The sequence below is a fragment of the Agelaius phoeniceus genome, chromosome 13, assembly GCF_051311805.1.
Source record: "Agelaius phoeniceus isolate bAgePho1 chromosome 13, bAgePho1.hap1, whole genome shotgun sequence".
NCBI classification, from domain to species: Eukaryota; Metazoa; Chordata; class Aves; order Passeriformes; family Icteridae; genus Agelaius; species Agelaius phoeniceus.
Genome location: NC_135277.1, coordinates 16,893,906 through 16,921,596, shown reverse-complemented (window position 1 = coordinate 16,921,596; position 27,691 = coordinate 16,893,906). Strand labels below are relative to the sequence as shown.

General features: G+C 58.2%; 1 protein-coding gene across 1 annotated transcript; it reads right to left on the bottom strand.

Annotated features, from left to right (window-relative positions):
* On the bottom strand, nt 1-25,990 carry CSPG4 (chondroitin sulfate proteoglycan 4). Its single transcript, XM_054642319.2, has 10 exons — nt 25,818-25,990; nt 13,714-13,877; nt 8,846-12,424; nt 8,079-8,558; nt 7,530-7,706; nt 4,479-4,677; nt 4,180-4,314; nt 3,871-4,025; nt 2,870-3,053; nt 1-2,671 (listed from the first exon to the last, which is right to left on the bottom strand). Exons 1-10 carry the CDS (start codon nt 25,909-25,911, stop codon nt 768-770), a joined length of 7,071 nt encoding a protein of 2,356 aa, XP_054498294.2. The 5' UTR covers nt 25,912-25,990; the 3' UTR covers nt 1-767.
* Between the last annotated feature and the right edge of the window lie 1,701 nt (nt 25,991-27,691).

Here is a 27,691-nt window from a genome sequence, read left to right as displayed (position 1 = left end):
CATACTGGAGTATACAGTGGAAAACCGTGCTGGCTCCGCTTCTCTGCTCTCCTCTCTGGTTTCACACTGCCCAGGTGAGCTCCAGCCATTCCTCCCTGCCAAGTCCTACCTGTTGTGCAACCCCCCCAGGGCTCGGTGCAATTGGCTTCATGCAGCACACGGCAAGTAGAGAAAGAGCAAGGCGGGTGTTTTTCCAAGTGGGCAGGGACTCCTAAATTCCCCTGGCATTGGCCACAGAATATTTTCTGAGCCTCTGCTCCAGTGTCTCAGTGTCTCAGTGTTTCGCCTAGCCCTGGGGAATTTGGGCAGCTTCATCCCCAGCCTGACTCAGCGCAAGCTGCTCCTCATCCTCCATCTCTTACCAAGAGCTGTGAAAAGCACCCCTATGGCGACTGTGCTGCCTTCAGAGGAGCCACCACTGGACCAGCCTGGGTGGCTCTGTGGGGATCAGAGTCATCAGGTGCCCCCCAGCACTGTGGCCTCCATCAGGTGGCCCAAATGAGCACCCAAAGTCAGCAATTCCCAGCAATGCTCAGGAATTTTGCCTGTCCCCAGTTGCTTATGCAGTGCCCCCCTCCCCTGCCCAAAGGAGATGTGGGGCTACAAGGTGGGCTGGAGCAGCAGCCCCTGTATCCCCAGGGCCCTCCTGCATCTGTGGGATGCCAGCTCCCAGGGAGGAGGAGGAGGAGAGCCGGGAGGAGGTGGCTGGTGGTGCTGCAGGAGGGGCTGGGTGCCCTGGTGGTCTCGTGCCACCGCAGCTGAGCCCTTCACACCCAGTACTGGTTGTTTTTCAGGGGGGGGTTGGAAGTCCGGCAGTACTGCAGGAGCTCGGGGTCGGGAGGTGCCCCAGAGCCTGTGCCCGGGGGCGGGGGCCCCGTGCCCTTGCCCTCCAGGGTGGTGACAGTCGTTAGGGGGATGCTTTGGCTGGGCTCTGTCCTCCGGAAGGTCTCGTGGTCGGGCACGGCCCCGTTCTTGGCCTTGGCGCTGGGGGTGCCCTGGACGTGGTGCTTCCCCGTCTTGTTGCGCTTGTGCAGGTAGAAGAGAAGGGGCAGGATGAGGGCCAGCAGGAGGAAAATGAGGCAGATGGGGATGATGATGCTGAACATGTTGGCCTCAATGAAGCTGAGGAAGGTGCCCCCCGCCCCGGGGCTGGGGCTACTGGTGGCACTGGGGGCCAGCCAGGGAGTGGGGGACATGCCCAGCTCGCTGGCATTGGGGCTGCTCCGTGCTGTGCCATGGGGCACTGGGGGTGAGGGTGCCAGTGGGACTGTCAGCAGGGTGACACCATAGGGTTTGGAGGCATTGTAGGGCTCGATGCCATACTCCAGGGATGCCAGCGCTGGTGGCACCCCATCAGCCACCAGCTCAAAGACAAAACTGTCCCTCTGCAGGGGTTGTTGGGTGTCCCCAGCATCCAGCACCTCCAGCCCCACCAGCCCCTGCTGCAGCTCACTCTGGCTGAAGGTTTTGATGGGGGATGTGGGCTGTCCTGGATCCCTGGATACCCTCACAAGACGGCTGGCACGGGGCGCCCTGCGGACCTTGAAGACTGGCACGCTCTTGGTGTGGTTGGCCAGCTCACTGGCATCGAGGACACTGGTGTCCAGGAGGGCTGTGGTGCCTCGGGGCCACAGGCTGCCCTCTCGGGTCTTCACTGCAGCTCGGACGGTCACGTTCACCACCCCGCTCCTGTTCCCTGCCCGCGAAATGGCAACAAACTGGAAGTCATCCTGAGGCGACCTGAGGTCACTGAAGGTGAACGTCACCTCCCCACGATCTAGCTGCTTCTGTGAGAAGCCCCGTGATGGCTTTTGGTTGACTTGCACCTGTCCAAACCTGGGCTCCCTGGTGATCCTGTACAGGACATTCCCTGCCCCTCGTGGTGCGGCACCCAGCAGGTGATGCTGGGACACAGGGGCCCTGTTCAGGTCTTGGGGCACCTCCAGCAGTGCTGGGCTGGCAGTGGTGCTCAGGACAGGCAGCACCTCGATCTCCAGTGAGGTCTGGATGGGTGGGTGGTGGCCACTGGAGAGGCTCAGGGCTAAGGAGCCTGGGGACCGGCTCCCAGTGGCAACAAACACCACGCGGCCAGCATTGACATCCGCTTGGGTGAAGCGGCTGATGGGCTCCCCTGGGTTGTGGGCGCTGGCCACGTGGCCAGAGAGGGGTCTCTGGAGAATGCTGTACACCATCTCCTGAGGGGACACCAGCGGGTCTGCCACATCCAGGTACTCCTGTGACAAGGTGACCACGGAGCCTGGCGGGACCTGCAGCACTCCTTGCCGCTTCACCACCCGTGGTGATGCGGTGCTGCTGGTCACTGTTATGTTGAATGCTTCAGAGATGACCACCCCATCCTGTGGAGGACGGACAGACCGCTGTTCCTGGGGCTGGAGCCATGCCCTGAAACTGAAGTGGTCTTTGGAGACGCTGTCCCCACCATGGGCATACACCAAACGCCTCGCTGCCAGGTCTGACTGCAGGAAGAACGGCCGTGACTGCTCCAGGGGCACACCGGCCACCAGGAGCTGTCCATGAGCTGGTGGCTCTGTCACCAGGAAGACAACATCATATCCAGCCCTCTCAGGGACCAGGATTCGGCTCAGGAGGTTGGAGGCATCCAACACCGAGGTGTCAATCTCAGCCTGCTGAGCCCTTGTGAGCTGCAGACCTGGCAAGAAAAAAGGGATAAGAATTAACTAATGAAAGTCGGTCAGAGTTTGTTGCAATGATGGAAGAAGGAATTGGATGCAGTTTTAGATGTCTGATCTAATATATCAGCCATGGAAAACAGGACATTTGTCCTCTTCAGACAAACAAGTCCTCCTGAAGAGCTGGTTTGTCCCATGCTTCTCCATCCTACCCTTACCTGTGTTTTTCCAAAGCTGAGTCAAGTGCTGGGGACAATTTTCCTCGAAGGAGATCAGGACGAGGAGGATGAAAGAATCTGAGATGGTCGTGGGAGTGACCACACGGAAGCGGATGGCATCTTGGGCCAGCCAGAAGGGCTGGCCTGGCATCTCATGCTGGTAGAAAATCAGCTTGCTGTCCACCTGAAAATTAAAAAAAACCCCCTTGATCAGCTCCTATCTTGACTCTGGGATGGAGCAACCAAGCTCTAATTAGGTAAGAAATGGGGATTTTCACTAGCCATGGCATGGTAGTGACCATGGAGAGCTCATGGTGTTTCTTGACCAGGATGTGAAATTGTGGCTGCCCCACCCCTGGAAGTGTTCAAGGCTGGGTTGGATGAGGCTTGGAGCAATCTAGTAAAAGGTGTCCCTGTCCATGGTGGGGGAACAAGGTGACCTTTAATCTCCCTTCCAACCCAAACCACTCTGTGACTCTGATGTTTCTCTCAGCAATAAGGGGACCTTAGGCTCAGAGGAATGGTTGAGCTTGCTCAGCATCCTCCAAGGGTGAGCATAGCACAGAGGAGCTTCTAGGGAGGGTAAACCTATGTGTCTCTGAGTGATGGAATAAAATAAGACCTTTGCTGGGCCCTGCAAAATTTGGCCCCACAGGAGAAGGGTTTTTTCAGAGCCAGGGTGAAAAAATCATGCTTGGCTCTTCCCTTCAGCAGCAGCCAGGCTGGCTCTGCAGCAGGGAGATGGCCTAGGAAAAGGGATTATAGCTCCCTCAGCCTCCCCCAGTGCTAAATCCAAGGCTGGGGCAGCAGCTCTTAATCCCTCTTAGCAGCTGCTGGCAGAGCTGGGAAAGTCACAGCATGGCTGGAGCCTTGTGCTGCCTCCTGCCTGGGATCAGGTGCCTGTGGTGGAAGTGGGCTCAGACTGGGACCCCCATGTGCGGTGGGGGGTGATGAAGGGCTGTGTTTGGGGTTCTGAGAGGCTGGAGGAATTGAAATCTCACCTGGGCTTGGGTGAAGTTCCTGATTTCCTCCCCCTGTGAGGTGGTCAGCCTGCCCAGGCGTGGGGCTTGCTCGATGCTGTAGTACAGAGCGGTGGAGCTGGTGGGGCTGTTGCTCACTGCCTGCAGGTTCTGGCTGGTGATGGGCTGCAGGGCACCTGGAAAACACATCCAGTATGGATTTCAAGCAGTCACCTTGTCACCCACCTGCAACCTCTGCCAGGGGCATCTCAGCAGTGCTTGGGCAAGGGCAGGAGTCCCAGGGGGGCCCCATTTGGGCTGGATGAGGATGGAGAATGTGCTGGTACCCACCTGGGCAGACAGTGAGGCTCTGCTTCCTGGCCAGGCTGATGACAGGCTCTCTCTGGGCCCTGATGAGGAAGAAGTGCCCAGGAGATAGATTCTCACCATCCCACAGATCGAAGGCAAAGCCACCATCCAGGGGTCCTGTGGAAAGCACAGACCTGGGCATTTGTGGGGCCAGAGGAGATGCAGCTCCCCATTAACCTGTCAGGGTTTTTTGGGATGGGGTTGGCATCCCCTGTGGTGGCACTGTGTCCCCACCACCCTGGGGTGGTGCAGGGGCCTGGGGCACCTCAGTCCTGCCCTACCTTGGTGCACGAAGAGGACGAGGCCGTTGTCTATCTGGGCCTGGGTGAACCTCTGGAGCTCAGTGCCGGGCGCTGACCTCAGCACGACCTTCCCGTTGGCCGGGGGCTGGATGGAGTAGGTCACCTCCTCTGCTGGGGAGTCCTCATCCTCAGCACTCAGGATGTGGGGGCTGAGAACAGCCGTGGCACCTTCCCGCAGCTGGGGCACAGGGAGAGGCTGAAATCCCCACGCCACACCCCCGGCACCTTTCCCCTTCTTCCCATCCCAGCTCAGAGCACTCTGCTGGGTGCCAGAGCACATCCCAGCCCAACAAGGGCGCCTTGTCTGCATCCTGGGGACGCCTCCATCCTCTGGCCTCTTCCCAGCCCTGCGTCACTGCTGCCGTGTTTGCCAGCACGTGCCACACAGCTGGGTCTGCGCCTCTGCACGCCATGTGCTGGAGGGCAAGCGTGCCTCAGTTTCCCCAGTTCCTGGAAATGGAAGAGGGCACAGTGCCCTGGGGCAGGGGCTGTGCCTTTGGGACCTTGCTTTGCAGGGAAGGGGTTTTAGTGGGGTGCACAAGCTGCTGCTGGGCACACAGTGACCACAAGCAGCCCCGTCTCTCCCTGGCTGGGTGTTTCTCCTCACTCCTGCTCCCGTCCCAGTTCCCGTCCCACCGCCCCCTCACAAGGCTGCAGCAAGGCCTGCTGTCCCAGCAAACCCTCCAGGAATGACAAATATGTGGCTGAGTTCAGAGCCACTGAGGAATTTCCCAGGACCACTTCCTCCCATCCAGTGGTGCTGACCCTCCCGTGGGAACATTGCCACCCCAAACCCTTGGCATCTCTCATCTCCAGCTGGAGGCAACAATTTTCCCTGCTCGTGACCCTGTGCCACATCCCCATCTTGGCAGACCACAGGGATGAATGCTGTGCTGCCAAACAGGTTCTGCCCACACAGCCCAGAGCTGCCCTTTGCCCTCAGGATGCCTGGAAATCATGGGGTGCATGGATGGAGCTGTGCCAGGGCTCGTGTGGGGTGGAGGGCTGGGATGTGCAGCATCCCACAGCATCATGGGGCTGGGACTTTGGAAATCTGCATCTCGGGAATCTGCAGGACAACACCCAGGCAAGCGCTGGAGGAGGTGCTCTGCTGGATGAGCTCTTTTCTGCTGTTTTTCAGCTGGCCTAACCCAAAACATTGCTTGAGTGGGTGTGGGTGCCGACAGAGAAATTAAATCCCTCTGCAGTCCCCACGGGATGGCAGAGGCAGGCTGGAAAACACAGCTTTGGAGAGGCAGGGTGGGGGAAGTGCTGGACACGCAGCAGGGACAGGAGCCTCGCTGAGCTCTTTGGGCTGCTTCCTCTCCCCAGCACCCACAGCAGCTGGAACTGCAGTCACACTGGGGACTTGGAGCCATAAAAAACTCCCTGTGGGCAAAGCAGGCGGGATGGCAGCCCCGGGGCACCGCTGTCCCCTGGGAAGGGACAGTTCGAGCAGCTGGAGCAGCTCTGCTCCCAGCCCAGAGCCCGCGCTGCAGGAGCTGACCCATTTCTCCCTGCTCCTCGTCCTCTCTGCATTATTAAAGCCTTCCCCTGGCTCTGTGCTCGCTGGCTGGGCCCTTTGTGTTTGCTCAGCCTCCGTGTCGCCTCCGCTCCCGGGGACAGCGCGCGGGGAGGTGGCGGAGCGGCGCCGGGAGCGTGGCCGGGTGCTCCAGGGTGGTGGAAACCTCTGCCTCGGTGGCACCCAGCCATCCTTCCTTCAGATCCGGCCCAAAAACTGCTGCTCCTCCCCAAGGGGCTGCACTTTGGGGTCTAGACCCAGCCTGTTGTCCCTCGGCATCCCTGGAAACCTTTGTGCAATCCCTCTCCCGGGCCTGGCCTGACCTTTAAACACTGAAGTCATCCCTCACCAGAGCACAAACACGGCAGGGCTGGGCCTCTCCCATCATTCCCGTTGGGGGAAGGAAGCCTTTCCCTGCTCCTGAGCTCCTCTGGGCAGCTGTGGTCACTCTTCCCAGGGTGCTAAGGCATTCCCATGGAAAGCAGGCAGACAAGTTGCTGCCTCAGAGTTTAATTTTAGGAGGTTTTTCTGTCTTTTCACCCTTATTCTTAGCATGATGGCTGGGGGGAAGGGAAGGCCATGCTTACACTGGATGTTTGCAGTGGGGAAAAGGGGCTGGCACGGGCCCAGCAGCTGAGGGGTCAATTTCTCCCTGAATTTGGGCCCAGGTGAGGCAGGTCTACAAAAGGGATTTGGTCAGAAGCTTCCTGGGCTGAAGGGGGAAAAGTGGGGCAGGCACAGAGCTGGGGCTATCTCCCAAACTTTGCTGGTATCCCTCGAATTAGCTGCCTCTGGGGCCAGGCAGGCAGCCCCTTCCCCTTGGGCATCTTCTCCAGAGTCCAGGCTCCCAGAACCCTTCCCAAGGCAACTGTGTGATGATCCCCATGGAGCAGATTGCTTTCCAGCTGCCAGTCTGGGAAATCCCAGATCTGGGATAGTGAAAATAGGTGCAGGGGGGTGGGAGAGGCATCACTGTGCTTCTGTGTTTCCCACTAAATTCTTTGCTGGAATTTTGCATTAATGACCCCGAATAGGACAGGGAGGGGTTGGAAGCAGAAGGTGAGAGTTGAGCAGCAGGTGAGACCTCTTCCCTTCTGCCGTTTTCCGGGATGCACGTAAAGAGAGGTGTGAAAGCTGCCCGGATGATTGAGTAATTGCCGCCTGTGTTGGCGAAAGGCGGGCAGGCTGCTCCGGGAGCTGCCGGGGATTATCCCGCGGGCAGGGCTGCGGAGGCGCTGCCGCCGTGGCAGCGCTGGGAGCGCGGGGCGATGCTCCCACCTCGCGGCCGCTCCCCGCAGCAGCTGGGGGCGAGCACAGCTCGCTCTCCGCCTCCTCCACAGCCTCGCCCCGGCGGGAAAACGCTCCTCCCTTCCCATTCCCATTCCCATTCCCTGCGGTCCGCCTCTGGGCGGCAGCCCGGCTCCGCCGAGCGCAGCTCCCGGGGCGGGTGACCCCGAGTGCCGGGGGATCCCCACGCTGGTTCCCTCCCCGCGGCCTCCCAGCCTCACCTGCAAACCGGCGTTGACCTTCAGCCGCGGCGCCCTGGTGCTGCGGGGCAGGATGGTGATGAACAGAGTCCGGGCATGGCTCTGCCGGGACACCTCGGAGGCGTTGGCCAGGATGGTGAAGCTGTCACTGAGGGATCGGCGACCATCCTGCCTGTACTGGATCTGCTGGTTCTCCACCTGCGGGGCAAGGGCCAGGTGATCCTCCACGGAGGACACAGGCCACCGGCCCCTCTGGGGAGGTGACTCTGAACCGTCCCGGGAGGATGATGGCAACCCACCACAAGCTCAGGGGCAGCCCTGTAGATTCTCTGTGGGAAGCAGACCTGGAGCCCAGCATGGGTACTCTGCCTGCATCCCCACTCCGTATCCCTTATCCCGTATGTGGGGCTGCAGAGCAAACCCACCACCCCAAATACCTCCATCCCTTCTGATGGGGAGAGGACTCCTGCAGCCTTCCCCAACCTCCCAGTGTGGCTGGGGGCTGGAGACCACCCCGGGCTCCCTCCAAACCCTCGGGAAAGCAGCCTGGTGGGCAGGTGGGTACTGTACCTCGCTCCAGGTGAAGCTGTGCAGCCCACCCTGCTCGGGCCGCTGGCTGCTCAGGAGGGTGCCAAACCGGGGGGGCTCCAGCACCCTGAACTCCAGGCCGAGAGCTGGGTAGTGGGCGTTGGGAATACGGAGAACGCTCGAGGAGATGGCGGCAGAGCCACCTCCTGGCACCGTGATGTTCTGGACATCCAAGGGGATGGTGATGGGCAGCACAACCAGGCTGACCACCACCCCCTCCAGAGGGTCTGCACTGCGGGCGGTGATGTCCAGGACAAACTGGTCACGCTCCTCGTTGGGCTTGGAGTGGAGGTAGAGGACTCTGCCATTGTTGATGTCCTCCTGGGTGAAGGACTGGATGGGGTCCAGGCTGGGCTGCTCGTTCATGTCCTGGCTGTGCTGAAGCATTGCCAGGAAGCCAGAGGCTGGGGGGCTGCTCACCAGGTAGACTATGTCTTGGGAAGGTATCTCTTCGTGGGTCACCTGGGAGTGTGGGGGAGATGAGACATGAGTGGGAGGGCTGGTAACTGAGGCTGGGCTGCCCCACAGCCCACCTGCTGTGCAATCAATCCCTCAAAGCTTTGCTGTGGGATGGACTGCAAGAACCACCTTCCTGAGGCCATGCCTGAAGCCATCTCTCTTTGCTCCCTGGGCAAAGCCTGACATCTGAGCAGGTGGGAGTAAAATGGAGTCCCGTGGGTAGCCACCCTGGTTTGGTGGCCAGGGAAGTCATACATGCATGGGGAATGACTAGAGAAGGGGATACTCACCATTAAGTCCTCCTCCTTGATCCCAGATGCTTCCCCCTGGAAAACATAGATCTCCTTGTGGTTAACTATGCTCAGGGGGTTGGGATGGGTGTCCAAGAACACGCTGATGGCCAGTGTGTCCTCCACTGCCACCTCATTTGCTTCTACAGTGAACTGGAGCTCATCCCGGGTGTTCCTGCTCCCGTTGTGGTGGTAGGAGATCTCTCCTGCCAGCAGGTCCCTCTGGGAGAAGGCCATGACTGGCTGGTCCCCTCTCAGCACAGTCCCCCACCTTGGGGGGGTGGTTATTAGGAACCGTATCTCTTCATCTGACCTGATGTCCATGTTGGTCTCCAGGCTGAGGACAGAGGAGTCAATGCTCCCTTGGGTACCCTGGTGGATGACCAGACCAGTGTTGTTGACTATTTTGATGTAGGGGTCAGATGCCTGCACTTCCAGGAGGGCTGTGGTTTGGTGGAGGCCATCCGAGACCTGCAGCTGGATCCAGCCCCGGTCAGCCCCGGAATGGACAAAGAGGATCTTCTTCTTCCTCAAGTCATCCTGTGTGAATCGATAGACCTGGTGGCGTCTGTCATCGACAGACACAATGCTGCCAAACAAGATGTCCTTCCTGGTCAGCACCAGCTGCGTGTCGGAGAAGCCGGAGTCCTTGTCAGTGAAGGCGATGTGGTCAGTGGTCAGCAGGTGCTGCCCGTTGCGCACCACATTGAAGACTCTGTTCACTGCCCGGACAGGGCTGTGGTCATTGACGGGCTGGATGGAGACCCTGAAAACGCCCCTCACCTCCTCGGCCTCAGACCCAGCACTGCCCTCTCCCTGCCTGATGGCTACGAAGGGGATGTCATCCTCCAGCGTCTCGGAGTCATCGTGCTGGTACAGCAGCCGGCGCTGCAGGATGTCGTCGTTGGTGAACTCAGTGATCTCCTCCAGGGAGGTCCAGCCGTGGGACGCAGCCCAGGCCAGCCTCCCGTGCGCTGGCCCCTCAATCACCTCATAGACGTAGTCCATGCTGTTCACGCTCTGCACAAACAAGTGATCCTTGGAGATGACGGCCTGTCCGCCTTCCGGCACGGTCAGGAGCACGTTGGTCAAATTTGGTGCATCGGGGTCCCCACCAATGCTGATTCTGTAGGTGTAGACAGGCGAGTGCTGCTCACCAGCGTAGACGCGGAACTGGAAGAAGTCCTCAGCTTGCTGGGAGTTTCTGATGGTCACACTGTAGCTCAGGTGGTTGCCCTGCAGGTCCTCTTCAGTAAATCCAAAGCCTTCAGTCAGCCTGTTGCCAAGTAACTCCAGGTTTCCCTTTTTGGGAGCCTGGATGATCATGTAGCGGAAGGGAACTGGGGCAGAGTTTGGATCTTCCAGCATTGCCTCCAGCTCCTTGCTGGTGATATTTCTGTGCCGCTTATTCTTCATCTGGAGGGGAGCCATGGTCCTCATCTTAATGGTGGCTCTTTTAATCCTTATGAGGAAGGTGTTGTTTGGCAAGACCTTCTGCCCCACCTGGACTTTGAATCTCACCTCCTCCATACTGTCTTCCAGACGGTGCTCTGGGTCTGTGCTAAAATACTGGATGCGCCCTTGCTCCAGGTCTTGTTGGTGGAAGGACTCAACTTTTTTCCATTCCCCTCCCATGCTCCCTTGCTTCTGGACCTCACCATACTTCAGAGGCTCTGTGAGGACGTACAGGATGGAGACCCGTTGTTCCACGGCGTTGGTCTCCACAGACAGGTTGGCTGTGGTGATGCGGGCAGCCCCTCCTTGGGAGAGGGAGAGGCCAGTGTTATTGAGCAGGCGGATCTCAGGATCAATGGCCAGGATCCTCAGGGTGGCAATGGGGCTCGGCACGGCGCCATCACTCACCTGCAAGGTGAGCTGTAAGTTTGTCCCACCCTGGTGCACATAGACTACGCTGCCAGCTTCCAGGTCCCGGCAGGAGAACTCTTCAATGGGCACTCCAGGGTGGAAGTCTAGCTCCACATAGCCCTCCTCCATCTGCTGACTGTGCAGCTGGAATTCGAGGTCGTCACAGGACGAGTCATCATCCAGGACCTGCAGGATGTCGGTGGTCAGGTGTTTCCGTGTGTGCTTCAGGATTGTCATGTGGTTCCCACGGGGGAAGATCACCTGTGGGGCATCGTTGACAGGGTTGATCATGATGGGCAGCAGGTACACCTGCCCCTGCCGCAGGCACTCTGGGACCCCTTGCTGGGTGGTCACTGTCACCTCCAGCATCAGCTGGTCCATGGGCCCTTCGGAGCCATCGTGGATGTACCTGACTTTCCGATTCACAATGTCTAACAATGTGAACTTCCTTCTGCTCCTGGACCCGGGAATGTCCAGCTCCAGCTGGCCATGCCTGGGGTCACTGGTGATGCTGAAGAGGATTTGGGACTGACGGATGTTGGCCAGGCTCAAGTCTACCGTAGGCTGGGCGTGTTTCCACTCCAGGTAGGCCATGCCCCCTTCGGAGACGATGAGGGGGCTGACGTGCAGCAGCCTGCTGATGTTGGCAAAGGCGGGTGGGAAGCTGCTGTCGGGCCGGCATGGTTCCACCACCAGGCCCGGTGCTCCGGAAAAGCCATTTGGAGGTGGGGAAGTGGATGCCTCATCCTGCTCATATACCTCCTCATAGTCCCAGTAGTGGTCCTGCTTCCCACAGCCTGCTGTGATGTCCTTTGTGATCACAGCATCCTGCAGGCTCCTCCTCTGCAGGTTTATCCGGAGGTCCTCCAAGCAGCCAACAAATGAGTGGTTGGTCATGGTCCACAACGAGATGAAAGAAAGATGGTGCTCCCTCAGCCTCTGCAAAGCTTTTTCATCCATACCTCCAATGAAGAGATTTCCCTGAAGGTCCAGGTAGTTGTTGATGCCCCGGTTGGATGTGGATGAAGCATAGTAATCGATCAGTATCTCAAACTTGTGGATGTCTGTGTGGACTTTGACGTAGTGCTGCTGCTCGTCGCTGATGAAGACGTTGTTGTGCAGGGTGATGACACCGTTCCCCTTCTCCACAAACCCTCGCAGGCGCCCGTTGGAGATCTCCAGGTAGAAGAAGTCATTCTCCAGCCCTGCGTGGTAGATGAGGGGTGCCTGGGTGATGCTCGTCGTTATCACAAACTCGATGGTCGCTTCCTGCCTTGCGTCCCAGGTGGGGAAAGCAATGTAGGAGTGTGGCCCCGGGAACCCGAATGGGTCCTCAGGCTCTGCAGAGAACTGTGTGCTGCACCCTTCCTGGACATGGTGGAAGGTCTTGGAGCTGCCATCAGCAGACAGATGGGAGAGGACATCCAGGCCATTGAATGTCACCAAGTGAAGGCACCCCCTGAAGGGAGGGCTGGCCTGGGCAAGGTACGGCAGGTCCAGCGTGCCCGTCCCACCAGCATAGAGGCCGTGCTGGATGTCCAGCTCCCTCGCTGGCCCTGCGATGTCTGCGGAGCTGTTGAAGAGGCCATCGATGGTCAGTGTCATCCTGCCATCTTCCACCAGCAGCTCCACGTCGTGCACTGCCAGGTTATCGAGCTGCAGCCCTGCTGGGGACTGTAAGGTCACCTCCTCCGAGCCCAACTGCAGCCTGGCCTGCAGGGAAAGACACAAAATCCTCAGCTCAAGTGGGACCTCTCCACCTTCCAATAGCACCTGCATGGACCCACACCCAGGTGCTCGCAAGAGTTTTGGTCCCTTGGTTCACTCCTCCACCTCTGGATGTGCTCCTCCTTCATGCTCCTCATGGGCCTGCCCTCTTCATCCTGCTCTCTGAATTTCTCTCCTTTTTCACTCATTCTCAGCAAACCCTAGTCTCAGGGCTAGGGTCCTCCATCTCCCAGTCTCACAGCTGGGCTTTTCCTTTCCCCTCACAGAACAGCCCTGCCAGATGCTGGCTCCTCCTTCCTTGCCCTGTCTTGCCCACTGCCCTCCATCCTTGCAACCTGGGCTGCTTCCAGCCCTTTCCCTGGGAACTGCAGGGGAAATAGCAGGCTTTGCTCCTCGTGGGCAGCAGCCTGGAGCCTGCCTAAGTAGAGGGTTAGCTGGTGAGACACATGGCCTGCATTAGGGACACCTCTGGCCAGTGGCTCTCTTGCTCTTTTGCTTTGGTTTAATGTGGTTGGTAGCCCAGCCCAGGCTGCAGGAGAGGCAGGATGTGTGCCTCGGATGCTCCCTGCTCTTTTTCCTTCATGGTGGATGCCAGCACCATAACCACAACTGGGAATTTTATTGCTCTGTCTTGATTGCTTCACATGTTCCAGTTGGGACAAGGGAGACCTCTTTTTTCCCTGGATCCTCTGTGTCTCACGTCCTCACACCTGAGGGTGCTGTGCACCATGTCTGACCATGCAATGCACACAGGGTGCCAGTGTTGGGGTGTCCCCGTGACCACCCCCAGCATCACCCAGGCAGTGGGTGAGCAGCTTCCCCAGATGGAGCCTGGTTCTCTGTATTTAACCAAATCTTTCAAGACTGTGTCCACTCTCCTCTTGGAGGTCCCTGTCAGGGGTCCTGGCAGCTGGGCTGCCCCTTCATCCTCTCACTGGATGAAGCAAGGAGGACACAGTCTCCAGCTACATCAGGGAAGGGATAGGTTGGATATTAGGAAAAAAAAAATTTCACCAAAAGAATAATAAAGTACTGGAATGCTCTTCCCAAGGAGGTGGTAGAATCACCATCTCTGGATGTGTTTAAAAAAAGACTAGACATGGCACTTGGTGCTATAGTCTAGGTGAGGTGTTAGGGCATAGGTTGGACTCGATGATCTTAGAGGTCTCTTCCAACCTCATCATTCTGTGATCCTGTGAAATCACCCTCCCATATATCTCCACTTTAAGCCGTGGCACAGAGCCCCCAGCCCGGGGAGAGGAGGGGGTGCTGACCTGCAGGCGGCCGGCTTGCAGCTGGAGCAGGAGGTGGTCGGGCTGGCCGGCAGCCAGGAAGAGCAGCCCGTTCCCCTGGCTGGTGAGCAGCTGCAGCCGCAGCCGCACCGCGCGCGAGGCGTCCGCCAGCGGCATCTCCACGAAGCTGTCCCCGAAGAAAGAGGCTGGGGAGAGAAGGGAGAAAGGTCAGGCAGGGAAGGACACCTCCTGCAAGCCCCGTCCGGGTGGATGCTGCGGTTATGGAGCCTCCCAAGCCCATCCATCAGCCCTTCCCTTGTTTGCCATCTGACAGGTTGCTGGAGTCCAGCAGCCTAAAAAGACCCTTGGGGGAATCTGTTTTTCTGATTTTCCTAAAGAAATCCTAGAATGGGCTTGGGTTGGAAGGAAACTTAAAGCTCATCTAATCCCAGTCCCCTGCTATGGCCTGTGACATTTCCCTTTCATGAGGGACCTGCAGCTTCTCACCTCTATCTCCCCTCTTTCTTGCCCTCCACTTTGGAAAAGACGCAGAAATTTTCCACTATCCCAGGTTGCTCCAAGCCCCGTCCAACCTGGCGTTGGACACCTCCAGGGATGGGGCAGCCAGAGCTTCTCTGGACAACCTGTTGCAGGGCCTCAGTACCTTCTGATTAAAGGAACTGTGTTTCTCCTCAGTGCAGGAGGAATAAACAGAAGTGCAGTGATCCATAGGTGGATGTGAGAGTGGATGGAAACCTTGGCACAAAGTGGGCGTCTGGAGATGCAGCTGGAACACGTTCAACACCCAGTATGCATCAGCCCTGGAGGACTCAGCTCAGTGGCATGTGGTCATGAAATGACAGACTGTGTCACAGGGCAGAGGCAGGAGAGTGCAGGATTAAGAGTACAGGGAGTGGCCAGGCTTAATTTTAGAGCGCTTTTAGTTTTTAGCTGACTCAATGCATGCATGTGCATCTCACACATGTTAAATGTGTGTGGCTGGGGCCTGCAGCCACCCATCCTGCTTGACTCCAGCTCAGCCTGTGGCAAAACTCTGTGCTTAAGCATAAACACTGCAGCCCTGTAAGCTGGAAATGTTTGGGGAGGATATGTCAGGGACGGGGGCAAATGCACATTTTCAGTCCATATGTAGTCACAGGCTCTGCTGGAGTTTATATGTGTGAAGCTTTCCTGCTGTGCTTTACTAGAGCACTTATCAGATCCACCCAGTGGGCGAACTACACTTAGGTTTGGGGTCCCAGATCTGTCTTGCTGAACTAGAGTAGGAATTTGGTTTTCAGGGTCCCAGCCCCTGATCTTTTTTGGAGGAGGCAGGGATGGATGTTGGATGCTGGGGTGACACCAATCTTCTGCACAGCGAGGTCTGGGTATAAACACCTACATCTGCTCTTACATCTGCTTCCCTGGATGCATTTTCCTCTTACCCAAGTTTCTGTGGGATGACCAGGCTGGGAATGGGCAATGCAGGCTTTGCTCACAGGGTGGTGCCCTAAGTGAAAACCCAACCCTGCAGGACAGCCACAGTCACTGAGACATTTGGGAGGGGACCATCTGTAGAGGTGATGGCAAAAGTTGGTGTGGCAGGGACAGAGTTGGAGCACTCTGATTTAACTTTTCCCATTTTCTTCAGAGCTGAGCCCTGCAGTGCCTGGGGGAAGCTTTCCTGAGCCCTTTGGGAATGGGGAGACCTCCTTGTCCAGGACACCACAAAAAATCATTTCCTGCCACTGGCAGCAGAAGAAAGTGCCTCAGTTTTCCCCTGTGGTCTGGGAGGATGACGTGGGTGTTGCAAAGGACCATCACCCCACCCGTTCTGGACAGGGAGGAAATGGCACCATGGAAATATTTGGCCTTTGCTGTAAGACCAAGCCCTTTGCCCAGCCCAGGGCAAGGCTGTCAGGGTGCCTGCTGCTGGCATGGGGCACTTTGGCTTCCTTGTCCTCTCCAGCCCAGCCAGTGACTCAGAAGAGCTGTTCTGTTCTCTGCAGGGCTCTGTCCTTCCCTGACCCGCTCCCTCCTTCCCATGGTCGCAGCAGAACCAGCCTTGCCCAGTGGCCAAGGGTGGTGGTGGGTGCTGGGGCTCTCAGCACCGCCTTGTCCTGGGGCTTGGTGAGCTGGAGTGACGTGGCACAGTGGAAAAGGGAATGTTCCTGTCCCTCCTTGCACAACCACAGGCACACGTGGTCCCCAGAGACATCCGTGGACGTTATGTGCTGGCTCCCGACGAGCTTCCCTGTGCATGCTCCATGCTCCAGCTCCCACTGGGATTTTGCTACATTTTAGTGGCTTCCCCTAATTCAAAAATGTTTTTCAGATGGGTACTGAGTGGTTGCTCTCACGGGGAGGGAAAGCTTGGCTGGGCTGGACCCACCAGCAGCTTCCATGCCCGCCCAGGGGCTGGGCAGTGTCTCGCTGTGGGTGCTGGGGATGAGGGTTTGGGGCTGCTCCAGCAAGACCAGCTTGTTTTCCAGTGTGCCAGGGGGCACCAGCTCCTGCAGCCAGCACATTTTGTCCTGCCTGCACTCTACCAAAGCTGCCAGAAATGTTTTCCTTCTTCTCTCATAAAATACTAATAATAAAAAGCTCCCAGAGGTGCGGATGCCATGGGGAGTGGTGCTGTTTGTTGGGGAGGAGGAAGGACCCTTGCTTGGATCCAGGAGGCGCTGGAATTTTTCTCCAGCAGCAGAGGCAGTTACTGTTGTTTGTTCTCCCAAATTCCTGCTTTATTTCAGGGCCACTCTCCTCCTCCCTCATCAGCCCAGCCAGGATGTGAAACCACTTGGCCTGTGACATTTCACTTTCACAAGGGACCTGCAGCTTCTCACCTCTATCTCCCCTCTTCCTTGCTCTCCACTTTGGAAAAGACGCAGAAAAAATGGATTTTTGGGGGTTCTTTTCAAATACATTTTGCTCTGAAGGACCCTCCATGGGACAGGGTGGCCCATCCTGGTCCATCACCTGGAGCAAGGAGGGACTTCCAGGCACCCATCCCCATCTTGGGCAGGCTCAGGTGAGCTCCTGGATCATCCCATGAGGATGAGTTCCCATGCCCCAAAAGCACCTATCTCAACTGATCTAAAGCTGCCACGATCATACCACAGGAGTGTTATGCCCGTCATCCCTGGACGCAGATGCTCAAGGGGGTCCCTCCTCTCCTGCCATGGGGGAGCAAGAGGTCCCCAAGTCCTGGCCACGGGTTGCAGTGGACACCCCGGATGTCCCACTCACCCCGGATAAAAACAATTGACATTCCCATCTTGCTGCGTCCCACAGGAAATCACCATCGGTGCCTTGCCAAGCCGATTGAAAGGCGTTGACGAGGCGAGAGGAGCCTCCTCCGTCACAGTTTCCGAGCAGCCAGCCAGCAGCCAGCAGATTATAGACTGCAGTGTCACTTGGGTTTGGGGTGGTTTTTTTCTTTCTTGCATGGAATAAAACAAGGAGATGAGCCAGAAGCTCTAAGGAGGGGTCTGGGAGCGAGGCCCTGGGCTGCTCCTGGGCCTGCAAACAGCGAGGGCTCCGTGCGAGCCGGCCCTGCCCCAGCGGCCGCCGGCCACGCGCCGGCCCCGGGAGCTCTGGCCTTCTTCCCCTGCTCCTCCAGCTGAAAACACGGCTGGTCTGGCCTCTCCAGCAGCTGCTTTTTTGGTGTTCAGGGAATTTTCTGGCTGGAGGAGCAGGAGCAGAGCCTGGGGGGGATCCCCATCCGCTCAGGGGGCTCTCTGAGTGTTTGGGGCTCGGCGAGGCTGTTTTGGGCTCTCCTTTGTGTTTTTAACACGCATCTCAGCACAGAAACTTCTCCCACCTCCTTCCCTGCACGTAGGAGGCTGAAGGAGCCAAGTCCCGGCCCAGGCGAAGGGAAGTGCTGGGAAAGCTCAGCGCAGAGAGGACCGGCCCTGGGCACGAAGGGTTTGTGCAGCAGGGACAGTCCTGGGCGTGTGGGAGGGCACGGGGGCTGCTGGGGCTGCTGCCCTGCCCCAGGGCTCCCACCCCAGCCCGGGGCATCCCCACCCTGCCGCAGGACAGCCAGCTGCGTTCTGGGGGGCAGCCGAGCTCCTGAGGGGCTGCAGCGTCCCCATCGCTCTGGCCACGGGAGGACGCCGAGGCTGAGGAGGAAGGAGCGGAGCAAACCCTGCCCGGGGATCGGGGTGTGGAGCCGGGGAGGGGCTGGATGCTCAACAAGGCTCCATTCAGGCTGCGGTGGGGCAGATGGGGGCCAGGGCCGGTGGCCGGCTGTGTTTGCAGGGAGGGGACTGGAATTCATTAAAGCAGCTCTTTAAAGAGCGCAGCGGTGCCAGGAGAGCCCCGTGCAGACACACGCGCCCCCCTGAAAGGCTCCCTGTGTTCGCAGCCGCTTCCCATCCCGGCCACACCGCTTTTCCAACGGTGGAAAAACAGCCGGGGAGTGAAGGCTCCTTGTTGCCCGAACAGCCCCGGGCTTGTGCGGCCGCTGGTGCAGCCCAGCCCGCCGGCTGCCCTCCTTCCTGCCCGGCCCCTGTGCCAACAGGCGGCCCCTGGGCTGTGCCCGCTGCTGGGCCGCCACAAGGGCAGCCGGCTGCGATCCTTCTCCGCAGCCTCAACCAGGGAGCTGGTTTGGAGGCCCTCTGAGTTGTTTGGGGATGTTTTTTTTTAATTTGTGTAACTTTTAAGGTAGTGAGATCACCCGCTGCCAGCCTCATTGTGCTGCACCCCCAGCCGCTGTGCAAAGGGCGGATGTGAACCCTGGAGAGATTGGGGGATGTGAACATGGGAGGGGTTCGGGGGGTGAAAATACCGGAGGGGTTCAGGGGAATGCCAACAGCAGAGAGGCTGGGCCATGTGAACAACACTGGAGGGGCTGGAGGTGGCTGCCCAGTGCTGGGGATGCTGCTGAGCAGCTCGGTGGCCTCTGAGCTCAAGGCTCCAGTCCCGCTCCCAGCGCAGGCAGGGAGGGCAGGACCAGCGCCGTGGGTGGTCCCGGGGGCTCAGGCTCCCTTGTCCCCATCCTGGAGCTCTGATGGCCAATGGGACCTGTAGCCCCCTGGAGCTGGAGCTGGGCTGTGCCCCTGTCCCCACATAGGGTGGAGGGGCCACGGGAGGAAGGGATCCAACGGGCTTTTGGAGAAAGGCTTCATTATGTTCCACATTCCCTTCGTTTTACGGTGTGGTTTTATTTATGGCCAGGGAAGGAAATGAGCAGCCTGCAAGGAGGTTAAGGCAAACACCGTAGCACTCGGCTTTGGCTGGGGCTTTGCTGGGGGGACAAATGGGGGGCTGCTGCCTTCAGACATGCCCTGAGACCCGAGCTGAGCACCCACCTGGGTGTAAAGAAATCCCAGTGCAATGGAGGTGACCTGGGTTTATGAATGCATGAAGGGCATTCAAAAACCCAGCAGGGATCACACCACAGTCCCCTTGTGCCTGCCCCAGGAAAGCCTGGGGTTCTGCCTCAAGATTTATGGGATGGGGTGTCACGGGCACAGATCCATCCCTGCTGGGATAGCTCCTGGCACAAAGAAGGACTTTTCCTTTTATTCCCAGTCCCAGTGATTCCAGGGACTGCTGCTCCCACATCCTGAGCCAGGGCTGTGCGTGCTTTTCCAGCCCCAGCAATGGGAATCAGTGCTCTGGTTCTCGCCTCCCCCCTCCATCTGGCCCTCCCTCACGGCGGGGCTCCCAGGGGCCGCCGCTTTCCAGGAGTGCTGGCCAGCAGAGATTGCTGGAAAGCAGCACCCACAAAACCACCAGGAAAGCCATGGCTGGTCACCTTCCCAGCTCTGGTCACCTTCCCAGGGCTGCCGACCACCAGAAGTGCCATTGCCATTGTTTTGGGCGTGGGAGGAGAGTCCTGGCCAGGGGTGCTTTGCTTCGCCCCCATCCCACCCAGGTGGCCTCTGGCTGCAGCACGCTGCTTTGAACCCCTCCTCCTCTGTTTATTCCTTCAGTTCCTCTCCCCTGTTCCCCGGCCAGCTGCTCTGCGTTCGCCTTCCCCAGCCTGACAGCTTTGGGGAAAAAACAGCCTTTTTACAGCCCACGGACTCTGGGGTCAGGGGAAAACATGAAAACATGCCCCCTGCTAATTCTGTGCTGTCTGGGAGGGGGCTGGTTGTACCTTCCCGTGTCCTGCCAGTCCCCAACCCCTGCCCAGAGCCTGTGCCTGCTCCTGCTTGCCTTCCCCATCCTTAGGAGCTGTGATACAGCAGGGAGGCCATATAGCAGGGTCCAGGAGGCTTGGCTAGAGCTCCAGAGCTCCATCGCTTATCCAGCATGGTTTTACGATGATTCAAGCACAGCCCTAAAGCTGATGGTATTTCCTGAGCTCTCCTGCTCAGCCAGATGCAGAGCCATGGAGGGGAGGGCCAGGAGCTGGGAGCCAGCCTGAAACCCCCCACAAAGGTCACAGTGCTTTTGGGAAGAGCTGTGCCCCCAAAGCCTGGCAGGAGCAGGAGCGGGGATGCAGAGCTTTTAACGATGCGTGGCTCAATGGCTCCGGAGGGACTGAAGGAATAAGCCCAAGCTGGAAGCAGAGTTTGGAGCGTTTGCCCTGGGAAGTGAAGCGGGGGGAGAAAGTGGGAGGATTTGGGGAAGCAGGAGGCTCAATGGGGCTTTTGTGCCGTCCCCTGCAGCGTGACTCAGGCTCACTCAGGCTCCCGCTGCCAGGAGAAGTTGGCCTGGAAATACTGTATCAGCCCCAGAGGACGTGGTTTCCAAACCATTCGAAGTCGGGTTTTGTTCTATTTTTTCTGTCTTTTTCTCTCTCCCAAGCCCTCTTCCCCTGTCTCACAGGCTGGCAGGTTTTCCAGCTCCACCCTGCCCATCCTGGCACCCGCTGCCACTGTGTTCCCTACCCCAGCTGCTTCCCACCCAACCAAGGAGAAGCTTGCAGAGAGCTGAGCAAGGGCATGTGGTGGCACAGGAGGGGACAATCGCAGCCAGCCCCTGGTGCACATCCCACCTGCGGATCCCTGAATCCCATCCCTGCCAGTGCCTGTTCCCAAGCTCATCCCCAGACGCAGCGAGGGGAAGGAGCTGGCGGGGGGACCGGCGGCGCCGGGCCAGGGGATGCTCACAGACGCGCCTGGAGCGCTCGGTGTTACCGGAGAGATCCTGCCTGCTGTCAACAAACAGCCCGCGGCAGAGGGGCCGCCTCCAGCCGCCCGGGCTCTGATGGTTCCCAGCCCCGCTGGTGTCAAGTGGCTCCCGACGTGCCAGGATGGGGGGAATTATCAGCCAAAATGGTGGGGGAAGAATGAGCACGAGCAGCAGTGTTGAAACCTTGCCAGAGGATACCTGCTTGCCTTAACTGCAGCATCCAGGGATGTGGAAATGTGTCAGCAGGGATGGCAAAAGGTGCAATTGCGGTGTGAAATGTGTAAATTGGGGCCATTCAGCTTTAGTTGTGCTGGTAAGGCAGCACCCACAGCACCCTGCACCCCACAGGGCACCAAGGACCACGGCCAGGATGAGCTTTTGGTGATGCTGGGTGCTGTGAGGGGCAGAGAAAAATGTCTCCACGGACAGAGATGGGGGAAAGAGAGGGCATTTTTTGATCCTCTGGGGCTGACATGCTAAACTGTCTGCAAAGAAAATTAGTATTTTCTTTTTCCTGCTCCTTCTAGAGCTGAAAGCTCTGTCCTGTCCTGTCCTGTCCTGTCCTCTCCTCTTCCCCCACCCTTCCAGAGGTCCCCCTCCCCACTCCTGCTATCCCTGACTTTTCCATCCATGAGAAACACCCACTGGGGTGATGTTTATAGAGAAAATAAATGCCTGCTCTATTTGTAGCCCGGGGGGAGGCCTGGCTGGGGGGGCTGTGGGGGTGTGGAGGCCGGTGCTCACATCCCCTCCCAGGGCTGCAGGGCTTTCTCAGCCACATCTACCTCGGGCCAAGACTTCCCTCTCTTCTCCCAAGCTCCCAGAGGAAATGACCCTGGTGGGCTCAGAAATTTCTGTGGGATGGGATGCTGAAAACCTTGAAGCCCTTCTGAAGCTCAGCTAGAGGCTGGGAAAGGGAATGGGAAATTCCTGCTGCCTGCCCCTCTCTCTGCCAGGGCTGCACCACGCCAGGGGTGTGAGATGGTTGAGGATGGGGAGCACCCATCAACACGGCTGGGGATGGCACCACCAGCACTTGGTGGCTCCAAACCCTCCCATCCCTCGCCTGCCTGCAGCAAAGAGGAAAAACAACTTCCAGAAAGCCAAGACTTGGGCAAAAGTAGCAGCAGGGATTCACAGGGCCATCCCCAGCTGACTCACAGCTCCTTCCCCAGCCAGTGAGTCATGGTGATGGATCCGTGTTGCTTCTCTGTCTCCTTGTCTGGGAGGCACGTGATGGGCCTGGCCACCTCCAAACCATGCTTGCCCCATCACTCTCTCCACTCCCAGCCGTTTTTGGCACCCTTCTCAGGGCTGTCAGGCAGCCAGGGCAGTCCCTGGGCACAGGGCAGCTCCCAGAGGCACTGCCTGGAGCCATGGGCGGCACACCCGGGGAACAGGGATGGAAAATGGGCATTTATCACCCTCCTGCATCCACAGCTCAGGGCACAAACACCTCCCACCCCACCCTGATGCCAGCTGAGAGGCCCTGTTTGGTCTGTCCTGAGGGTAGAGGACTGGCAGTGGGTGACAAATCAGGCAGCAAATGCATGCTCCCTGTCCTGGGGTTGGGAAGAGCTACAGCAGCCCTGCTCCTATGGATTTTAGCCTGGTTTTGCAGATCCCAGTGCTGCCCTGACTCTCAGCTCTGCTTTGCAAAAGGTTTTGTGAAAGGTTCTCTGACTTCATAGAATGTATTTGGGATATGCTTCATGGAATATATTAATATTCTGTCAATACAATAGACTAAAAATTATCCTCATATGACAATACCTAGCAATATTTTGCTATATTGGTCAAGATATTATATTGGTTATATATACATATATGCATATTATATATATTATATATGTTACCAATATATTATATTGGTAAATTCGACCTCCCTTTTTTTGGTCTATTTACCTCAGGAAAGCTCTCAGAGGTTTCCCATCAATGTCCAACCAAACACAGGGCATGATGGAGATAGCTCAGGAAGGCCTGGTTTGGGAATGAGGGAGCTCTGGTGGGCACCCTCCTGTCTCTGTGTCTCAGGGGTTTGCAGATGCAGATGGTGAAGGGGCTGGTGGCAAACCAGGCTCGGGCTGCCCAGGTGGGAGCTGGGAAGGGCACAGGAGTTTCCAGGAGTCTCCCAGCTGAAGGCTGGGGGTGATGCTCACACTCAGGCTTCCCAAAAAGGAGACAAAGCGAGCCCAGCACCTGGAAAGGGCCAGGGAGCAGCCCCAGGGAGCCGAGGCTGGGCTGGGCCAGGGCCTGCTGTGAACAGTCTGTGCTTGGAGCTTTATTTAGGCACGCAGGCTCCCGCCTCCCAGGCCCTGTTCCTGTCCAGCCTTCAACCTGACGTGAGCTCCTCGGGGTGAGCTTAACCCTGTCCTGCAATCCTGTAGGAATGCACTCATTATATTTTTGCCCACAGCTCTCTGTTGCTAAATATAAGAGTGAGACAAGAATATTCCTCCCCGATTCCCACGATACCGGTTTGCGTTCTCCCCCCTTCTCAGCATTTTTCCTGTTCTTTCCCATCAGCTGGAAACTTTTCCAGCTGCTTTGAGCTATGACCTTAAAACATGTGGCGCGACCATAAAAAAGAAAGTTTGACTAAATCAGTCAGATTTCCAAAAGTGGAGGAAAGGAAGAGCCGAGGTGGCTCCGTGGAGCTGAGGAACCTGGAGAGAGCAGAAGGGATCCTGGATGGACACCCCAGGGTGTCCCAGACACTGTTCCCTGTCCATGGGCAGGATCCTGGACATGCCAGTGTCCCTCCTGCCTCCCCAGGACCCCCTCACTGCCTCTGGGGTCTGCCTAAGCTTTGGAGGGTGTCACATTTGTGGCACCCACTTGCTGAAATCTCGGGGTGAACGCTGCTAACAGGGAGTCCACACATCCAATTCTCTCCTCTCCCCTCACTCCAGACTCCACTAACAGGGATTTTGGGGAAGGGGAGCCCAGCCTGTGGGTGACCTCACTGGGAACCAGAGGGGAGCCAGGCTGTCAAAAAACAGTTTACTAAAGCTTCACACTTTGATGTCAAGAGGACAAGTTTTATGAGTGTTTTTTCTTTTTGGTATAATCCTGTATTTGATGAAGTGCATGATGACTTTTCCCATGCTGGGCTGGGCAGGAAGGCCCGGGTTCCTGGACCTGAGCTTGGAGGGAGCACAAAACACAGGCTTCACCCCCAAAACCTCAGCCCCATGCTCAGCACACTGCTTGTGGCTCTCCCTGATGGGGACACGGGATGTCCCACAGTGGGCAGCCCATGGGAACAGCTGGAGTGAGTGCTGCTGGGCTCAGCAGGGATGTTCTCAGCTGCAGGGGGCTGGTGGGAAGCTGCTGCCCAGGCCCAGGGTCACAGCTGGCACATCTGTTCCAGCCCAGTGCAGAAACAGTCACCAGCATTTGAAAATGGGGGTTAACCCCCTTTTCCTCCCCAGCCCCAGGTGTTGACCAGGGGGGTGCCCACTGATCCCCAGAGCCGTGTCACAGCCATGGGGGAGTCACCTGGGGCAAGTCCTGGGCTGTCAGTGAAAGCCATGGGGGTTTCAGGGGTTTTTTGGGGTTTTTCCAGCCCCTTCACATGAAAGAATTTGGGACTGCCAGGGAAGCCCTCAGACCCACCCTGGACACTGCACAATCAACAGATCCATGTGGGGAAATCCCATCCCGGGATAGAAAGGTCAGGGCTGGGAGGAAGGAGACCACTCTGTTCATTAACAAAAGGGATTCTTTTTCCACTCAGCTTGCCAGGCACCCTCCTATTTTGGTGCATGACAAAAAATAGAAAGAACAAGGCCTAAGGTAATGAAAGGAGCATGTCCCAGAGGCCAGCTGCTCTCTGGGAGAGAACTGGGACAGCAGGAGACCAACAGCAGCCCTGCAGGTGCTGAGGGCCACAAGGCTGGGCTCTGGGACCATCCTCCTCCTTGCACTGACACAGACTGGGATGCAGAAGTTGGTTAGGAAGCAAAAGGCTGGAGGTTTTCAGTAGTTCCTTTGGGAACTGCAGGGAGCAAGCTCCTGCCTCTCCTGCTGGTCAGAGTCCTGCTCCCTGGGGGGAAGTTTGGGGAAGAGACACTGCTCAGTGAAATGATATATTATTTTTGGGGAGAGTTAGGGACGTGAAAGTGCTTTTTAAACACCCTTCACATTCAAAGCTGCAGATGCTGCTGATGCAGTGCCCAGTCAGACCCCAGGCACAGCTTGGAGGGTCAGACCCAGTGGGACCGAGCCCGTCCAGAGGTGCAGAGCCTGCTGAGGCAGGGAGGGAGCGGGAGGGAGCAGGGCTGTGGGACGGCTGGCAGCATGCTCAGGCTGGACACATGTCCGTGACAAGAGCTGGGTGTGCAAACCTGGCTGCTCCAGGGGGAAAACCGGGTATAAATCCCAAACCTCTCTCCCGCCAGAGCTGCCAGCCCTGTGCCACCACGGGGGCACCACCCTCAGCCCCAGCCGGTCCCCGCTGCCCTGTCCCCCCAGGGCTGGTCCCACAACCCTTCAGGGGCTGTGCTGCTGCTGGGAGAGGTGAGCCACTCACCGACCCCGGGCCGCGGGACGGACAGCCCGGGCAGGGACACAGCCCAGCCGCCCCCGCTCCGCAGAGGGATGCAGAGGGGCTGCCCTCGCAGGCGGCTCCCGTGGCAGGGCCAAACATGGGCAGGGAGGGCTGGCGAGCTCCCTGGCCGTGGCGCCGGGCTTGGCGGGGCAGCCACGGTGCCTTTCCCCCGCCGGCTGCCCCTGGCGCCGAGCGCAGCCGCTCCGAGCCGCATCCCGCACGGAGCACGGAGCACACACACAGCCCACATGGAGCACACACACCGTGCGCCCTGCGGGAAGCGCCCAGCGAGGCTCCCACCGCCCTGCGAGCCGCTCCTCTCCAGCCTCCGCTTCCCCCGCACGCCCTGCCCCAAAACCCAGCGCTCCTGCCAGCCTGGCGACAGCGCCCGCCACCCGGGAGGGACAGCCCGCATAGGTCACCCATGTCCGCTGCCTCCCCGGCTCTCCCAGGAGCAGGATTATCCCCAAGGGTTTGTCACTCTCGGGATGGCGACGGGACTCACCTCCGGCCGGGGGTCCCGCGCTGAGGGGCCGGGGGTGGCCGGCCAGCAGCAGCAGCAGCAGCACAGGGGTGGCGATGCCACCTCGGGCACCCATCGCGTCCCCGGGGCTGCAGCGGCGGCGGCGAGGGCTCCGGGACGGCACCGCCTCGGCCGGCGCCTGCTCCAGCCCGGCGCTCCCGCTACTACTATATTTAATAAAGCGGAGCGAGGGAGGGACCTGAAACTTCTCCCGCCTGTCAGAAAGGAGAAGTTCGCTCAGATTACAACCCCAATTTTCCCCTCTTAAAGAGCTAGAGGCCCTCGCCACCCACACCCGCTCGTGAAAGCAGCCTTGTTCCCGCCGGCCAGGGAGGGAGGAGCGGGGACAGAGCCCGACGTGGGGTGCGAGGGGCGGCTCCGGAGGCACCGCCTGCTCCGGGCTGAGCGGGATGTCACAGTCCCAAAATACTCTGGGTTGGAAGCGACCCACGAGGATCATCGAATCCAACTGTGAGGTGAGCGGCCCGTGCAGGGATCAAAGCCTGGTGCTATTAGCACCGTGCTCTAACCCCCTGGGCTAATCTCCACTGATCCCTTGGCACTTCTGGGGGAGCAAAGCCAGTTCCTGGTGTCCACGCAGACCCAGATCAGTGACTCGGTCCCAAAGCTGCTGTTACCCAGCCCTGGCCGTATTCCTGCGTGGCCCTGCAAACCTCACACCTCTCTCAGCTGGCGCTCAGGGTGACCTTTGGCCCTCAGGGCTCACAGCACTCCAGCTGTGTTAGCACAACACTGGGGAAAGAACTTTCCAGCTTCTCCTCCTGTTGCAAAGCTGATTCAGGACAAGGCCACCACCCTTTGGAGACCCAGCATCCCACCCAGCCTGGCTCCCTGCTCCTTGCTTATGCCCCATCTTTCCAACCCTATCCAAAGGTGCTCCCATCCTCCTCCTTGGCTCTGGTGCAGCACACCCCTCTTTCCTCATGGAATTCTGGATTTCAGGCCCTTTCCCCTGCGTGCCATGCTTGGCTGATGGATTATATGTGGCTTGTTTCCTGCTGGGTTAATTCTAACCCCTCCAGGGCCCTCAGCGTGACTTTGCCGTCTTTGGCAGCATTTGCAACACCTTCCAGCGTACAGTCATCTGCAAACATAATTAATTTGTTGTTTACTTTTGCTTTCAGATCATTAATAAAGACATTAAATAAACCTGGGATGCGCTGTTTTGTCAGTAACTTTTTCTGAGTAATTGCCAGGGGCTCGGTAAGTTCATTAGCTAATTCTGTTTAGTCTGGGGGTTTCATATTAGCCAGGCTGGCTGATTTGTACAGATTCAATTTTGCAAAGTATTCCCTTTCCTGCTCTTTATCTTAGGGTCTGCTGAGGACTCTGGGAGGCTTATCTCTCTGTCTGTGTTCAACAGTCCCCTCTCCTTGCCCCTCTTTGGGGCTGATGAAGGAAGAGGGGGGTACAGGGCTTTAGCCTTCAGCGTGGAATTCAATCTCCACTGTCCCCATCATGCCATGGGCAACAGGTGGGCTGAGCACATCCAATCCTCTCCCACCTACCAGGACCATCTCCAACCCACCAGAACCACCTCCAACTCACCAGGACAATCCCCAAACCACCAGGACTACCTCCAGCCCACCAACAGGCATCCCTGGCTCTGCTTCAGGCTCTCTGTCCTCAGGTTTGCTTTGCTCACTGGGCCACTGGAAATGAATCACCCTTTGCCAGGGGATCATCAGACTTGGATGAGGGCAGCAAGTACAGCTTGAGCAGGGGAATGGTTCCAAGCAACCTGAGTATCTTCACCCTCAAGGATGCTCAGGGTCCACTCCACAGGCAGGAGGCTGGTGGGAAAATATCCAAGACAAACCTGTCCACAGCAAGGA